At 39.7% G+C, this 6134-nt stretch overlaps 1 protein-coding gene across 2 annotated transcripts in view; it reads left to right on the top strand.

The window, feature by feature from the left end:
- The first annotated feature begins 4693 nt into the window (after positions 1 to 4693).
- Positions 4694 to 6134, top strand: part of LOC120023772 (low density lipoprotein receptor adapter protein 1-B-like) — a 55892-nt gene continuing 54451 nt past the window's right edge. Inside the window, exon 1 of one of the 2 annotated variants that reach the window (XM_038967869.1) lies at positions 4694 to 4953. In XM_038967869.1, the coding sequence (XP_038823797.1) occupies positions 4869 to 4953 (85 nt within the window). In that variant the 5' untranslated portion in view covers positions 4694 to 4868. The remainder of the gene's footprint in view (positions 4954 to 6134) is intronic. The other variant, XM_038967868.1, reaches the window with a different exon arrangement.

Raw genomic sequence — 6134 nt, 5'->3', positions numbered from 1 at the left:
GTTTACATACACTTAGGTTGGAGTCATTAAAAAACATTTTTCAACCACTCCACAAATTTCTTGAATGATGTCATAGCTTTAGAAGCTTCTGATAGGCTAATTAACATAATTTGAGTCAATTGGAGGTGTACCTGTGGATGTATTTCAAGGCCTACCTTCAAGCTCCGTGCCTCTTTGCTTGACATCATGGGAAAATCAAAAGAAATCAGCCAAGACCTCAAATTGTAGACCTCCACAAGTCTGGTTCATCCTTGGGAGCAATTTCCAAATGCCTGAAGGTAGCACGTTCATCTGTACAAACAATAGTACGTAAGTATAAACACCATGGGACCACGCAGCTGTCATACCGCTCAGGAAGGAGACGCGTTCTGTCTCCTAGAGATGAATGTACTTTGGTGCAAAAAGTGCAAATCAATCCCAGAACAACAGCAAAGGACCTTATGAAGATGCTGGAGGAAACGGGTACAACAGTATCTATATCCACAGTAAAACGAGTCCTATATCGACATAACCTGAAAGGCCGCTCAGCAAGGAAGAAGCCACTGCTCCAAAACCGCCATAAAAAGCCAGACTACGGTTTGCAACCGCACATGGGGACAAAGATCGTACTTTTTGGAGAAATGTCCTCTGGTCTGATGAAACAAAAATAGAACTGTTTTGCCATAATGACCATTGTTATGTTTGGAGGAAAAAGGGGGATGCTTGCAAGCCGAAGAACACCATCCCAACCGTGAAGCACGGGGGTGGCAGCATCATGTTGTGGGGGTGCTTTTCTGCAGGAGGGACTGGTGCACTTCACAAAATAGATGGCATCGTGAGGTAGGAAAATTATGTGGATATATTGAAGCAACATCTCAAGACATCAGTCAGGAAGTCAAAGCTTGGTCGCAAATGGGTCTTCCAAATGGACAATGACCCCAAGCATACTTCCAAAGTTGTGGCAAAATGGTTTAAGGACAACAAAGTCAAGGTATTGGAGTGGCCATCACAAAGTCCTGACCTCAATCCTATAAAAAATGTGTGGGCAGAACTGAAAAAGCGTGTGCAAGCAAGGAGGCCTTACAAACCTGACTCCGTTACGCCAGCTCTGTTAGGAGGAATGGGCCAAAATTCACCCAACTTATTGTGGGAAGCTTGTGGAAGGCTACCCAAAACATTTGACCCAAGTTAAACAATTTAAAGGCAATGCTACCAAATACTAATTGAGTGTATGTTAACTTCTGACCCACTGGGAATGTGATGAAAGAAATAAAATCTGAAATATATCATTCTCTACTATTATTCTGATATTCTACATTCTTAAAATAAAGTGGTGATCCTAACTGACCTAAAACAGGGAATATTTACTAGGATTAAATGTCAGGAATTGTGAAAACTGAGTTTAAATGTATTTGATTAAGGAGTATGTAAACTTCTGACTTCAACTGTACATAAACATCATCAGGCAGTAGAGTGATCTGTGACGTTTGAAAGGGCAATTAAATGTTACTGTAATCTCACCCCCACTAGGAGGCAGTGTCCATCCCTTTAGTGTTCAAAAGCTTCTGTAACCTCAACTCACATGTTCAGCTGAAAGGTTTCTCTATCTTAAACATGCATCAGTGTGTTTTTATTTTTACTTTTTATTTTTACAATCTCATCTGAGATTAAATCAAATCACATTAAATCATAGCTAATAAACTAGCTGCCTCTGTGCAATAGGCTGTTTAGCCAGGCTTGGTAGACATAAGGTAATTAGTGAAGGACGCAAGGCTAATATATTGATGGCCTTAATCCTCAGACCAGTCTGGGCACTTAAACCCACCACCCCTTTTATTCTGTCACCGACCCCTCTATGTATTCTCTATCCACATCTTTGGCTGTCTGAAAGCCACAGATAAATAGATGAGGCTTTAGAACAACCTCAAGGCCAATGATTTCTAAGTGATGGAACTCTAAATGGAAACAAATTATGTGCTGGCTGCATATTTTCATTTTGATTGTTCATATGCATTGGGGAAAATGTAAGAGAAGAGAAGGGAGTAGCTTTGCCAGTGACAGTCTTCCAATGGTAGAAAACAAGCTTGTGTGGCAAGTATCGGGTGCATTGCATTTCTGGTTCTTCAAAATGATACTCTAAATTAACCCTTTTAACATGATGCATTAAAGCACTTTACAAAGAGTTTCTTCACATGCTTTATATGCAACTATTTTTATGTGAGTATTGTTGCGGCTGTTTCTATACACCTGATCTGCATGGGCATTCCTCACTGTAAGGAATAGAGGCCTCAAACCATGCATATTTGACCACCTCACATAGAGGAACCTTATCAGGAATAAAACTGCAGCATTCTAAGAATTAATTGCATGTCATATTTAATCCTGAGTGCGTTATAGCACTTGTTCCAAGTTAACATCTCCATTTGGCACATCTACCTATTCGGATTTGACACAGTAGATTATAATGGGTCTTTTCAAGCAATCCTAATCTGGCAAAGTATGCAGTAAACAAAGCATGAAGCCATTATGCAATGTAAATTTAGTCTCATCAGCATTTTGATTTGTTTAGATTATTTTGTCTGCTATGGCCAGACTTTGGAAATAAAGTTGAGGAATGACAGCATTACATTTTCTGTCTTTCGCTCTGCCTACCTAATAAACATATGCCAAAAAAGAAATTACCAGATTAAAAATATGCTCTCGGTTGCTCTGGTCATAAAATGTTGCCTTTGGAAATGCGAAACAATTACATCGATATCCTCTACTGTGCTGCCAATGATGTGAAATAGTAGAGGCCATTGGTGTGAATAATGTGGGCAGACCCAGGGGAAGAAGGGTAGGTCTATTTCTCCATGAGGGGACAACCAGTACTCTTGTGGATAGACTTGCTGCTCACAACCTATTAAGACAATGGCAGAGTTATACTGTCAAACTGTATATATTAAACAAACAGGATAAGTAGTAACTACATTATACGTGAATGCCATTACACATGAATAATTATATTTTACAGTCCCCTGCCAGCAGAGCAGGATTTGGCTACATTAGCATCTTATATCAAATATCTGCCTTCAGTGACTGCCTACCTACTCACCTGAACCTGTCCTGATCCACTGTGTCTCTCTCTTTCTGCTAAATTCATTGATTCTAAAAAATATAAATTCCATTCATCTTTTTGCTAGGTGTTTCTGCTATACTTAAACTTTGAACAGGGTCTTGCTCTGGAGTTGAGATTTATTGGCAGTACAAAGAACTTTTAGAACATTCCAGGCTTTCATCAAATGATGGGTTTAAGCACAAATCATGAAACTGTTCATCTGAAGGAGATGTATGTGTTATTGCAAGAGATATATCTATTGAATCTGGGTTTTGATTTGGTTTAGTCATCACCAGAGTGAACAGAGTCCCTTGGTATTAGATGCTAGTTTTATTGATCATACAGGGGTAAAGCTTGGTTTGTTCTGTAGCGTGTGATTTATGTCAAATGAGCTCTTTGTCATTTGTACTGTACTGTACATACTGTAACTCAGCTATGCTTATGCACTTAGGAAAACAATACATTGTAGTACTCTTACTATATCTGTGGCCTGTCATCTCCCCTAGAAATCTGGAAGTGCCAGATTTTTTACATTCCAAACCCCTGAGTGCACAATGTGAATAGACAATGACTGTTGATTTAAACTCAAGGAAATCCAATGTGGAAAGTTCACCTTGTGCTGAGGTACAACCTAAGGATGTTATCCATTATAGATGTTGGTTGATGAAAGATATTAGAAAAATGGAAACAGTCATCATATACTCATGTGTGGGAATCACAGTTTCATTACTCAGATTTAACTACAACCAACATTTAAATATGTATATTGATGAAAAACAGTCACCTTTCCTTCATGAATCTAGGGAAGAAGAAAGAGCTTTTGTTATGGCCTGGGAGGGAGATGTATGAGTGAATGTGACACCCATGAGTCCTATCTACATAGCTCTGCCTCCAGACTGGTGAACATGTCACCCAGAGCATGCCAGGGAGGGACAGAGTAGTCTGGAGGGACCAGCTGAGGTGAGCTGGGGTCTATGGTGATGGAGCAGAGGCCCACTGACACTGTCCTGAGGAACTGGTTTGACTGTTTTTTTCACCAGCAGCTGTGGAGCTTGGGCAGAATATATGGTAGAAATATATATTAAATAAATGTCTAACTTGAGAGAAAATCTAAAGATTTGAAATATGTATCAAATGAATGTGTAACTTGAGATGAAATCCTTCACCTGTGTGCAGTGCACATCATCTCTTGATGACAAATATTGTAGCCCATCTATGATCTTTCTCCATGACAGGAGTCATGTCAATTCAGTCTTTAATAAATAAATATAATTGATAACAAAATAATATAAGGCGACTGGGAATTCATTAATCTAGTCTACATATTTATCATGCCCATAACCTCATTATTTAACCACACTTCGTTAATGCAAATTATATTAACCCATGAAAACACATACATTTATATATTTCCCCCTAAATTCTGTTCCACGGAACATAATTTGTTGATATTTTGACAAACTATCCGGTTTAAAAGAATAACTAGGAATATTATTTCAGATGTATACATTTTATTCACTGTGAAGACTTCGCCTGTGCAAGCCACGAGGGCAGCGACCTCGCTCGTGCGATACCACAAATACACGTCATATACATTATCCGGTTAATTTACATATAACACCGCCCAGAGTGGGGATGAACATCATAATCCATTTATTCTGGGCTGTCTCTGAAGTAGAAGACAAAAAACAGCTGGAAAAGTTTGGGAGAGTGTGTGACAAACAGGGCCAAGTGCTTCGAGAGACAAGAACCGAAGCTTGTTGGGCTCTTTGCCCCAATTTTGGATTACGGTATGGACGCTTTGAAGTCGGCTGGAAGGGCAATAATTCGGAGCCCCAGTCTCGCTAAACAGTCATGGGGTGTAGGCAGACATAAAAGTAAGTATTGGAAGCGAGTTGACTAGCTAGCAAGTGGATAAAAGGTTAGCGAAAATGGCTGATGACTAGTCTTTTCTATGTAGCTATTTAGCTACTACTAATGCTAATAACCTAGGATCCACCTAGCTAACGTTATATACTAACGTTACTCCGTTTCCTGTATCCCCCCTCTGTAAAGTTAAGTACGTTACCTACTTGATCGTGGGAATCGTAGCTAACAGACGACTGAATGTATGTTATGCATTGCCGTTTTCCATGACTGCCAATTGATAATTTGTTAGGAAATGTGTTTAAACGTGACAATTTTTGTCAGGGAGCGTCTCCCGTGTTGGCTTGTCAAGAACCTGACAGACCGTCAAATGCGTTGCCAAAATGGCCATGCATGCCAACTTTGTGTACCGGTGTTACGATACTGTTTGGTAGTAACTAACTAACAAGCTCAATATCTGACTTCGAAACACTAGTAATTTGATATTCAACTGATGATGGCAGATTATGTAATAGTCATGTAAACACCTTACTCTGCGTATCTTAATCGTCAAAATTGAAGTAAACATACGCTGGTTAAAACACCTGGTTTTCTGAACAATCTTTCAAATATTACTTGGACACCTCAATCAACGTTCCAGCGGTGTATTTGATCTGCGCATGTGCTTGCAACAACCGAGCGAGCATCCCTATTTAGCGCGAGTGAAGTGAGTTCGGAACAACTGAATGTATTGGACGTTTTAATCGAATTATTATATGAATCTGTCAATCCACAATCCTATTGTTGTGTGCATGTAACTGTATTCATTTTGAGTTCCTTTTCTTTCGGTTTAAATAATGGTAGGTAACAAACTAGTTAAGTATTTTTTTTCACAGACGTGAAGAACGTCTATTCCGCCACGTCACCGTGGAGTGGAACTAGCACGCATAGTTCTGCTATTTTAGACTGGTCTCGATCATTGAATACTCTTGGAATCAGCAGGGGGTACCTGTTATCGCGCTGGTGCATACCTGCTACATTCACTTAGATTTTGGAAATCGAGCAAGTTTAGGGCTTGAAAGGTATGAGAGCTAGAAGTGCACCGACCGCGAAAGTGACTCAAAACAAACCTGGCAACACGCTGTTGCTATGTGCTAAAAATATGTGTGAAGCAGTGGTGGTGGGGGTCTTAAAGGGGCCTCGATTTAGTTTC

Source organism: Salvelinus namaycush, chromosome 28, assembly GCF_016432855.1.
Source record: "Salvelinus namaycush isolate Seneca chromosome 28, SaNama_1.0, whole genome shotgun sequence".
NCBI classification, from domain to species: Eukaryota; Metazoa; Chordata; class Actinopteri; order Salmoniformes; family Salmonidae; genus Salvelinus; species Salvelinus namaycush.
The sequence above is the reverse complement of the archived record's forward strand: the minus strand, read 5'-3'. Positions and strand labels throughout refer to the sequence as shown.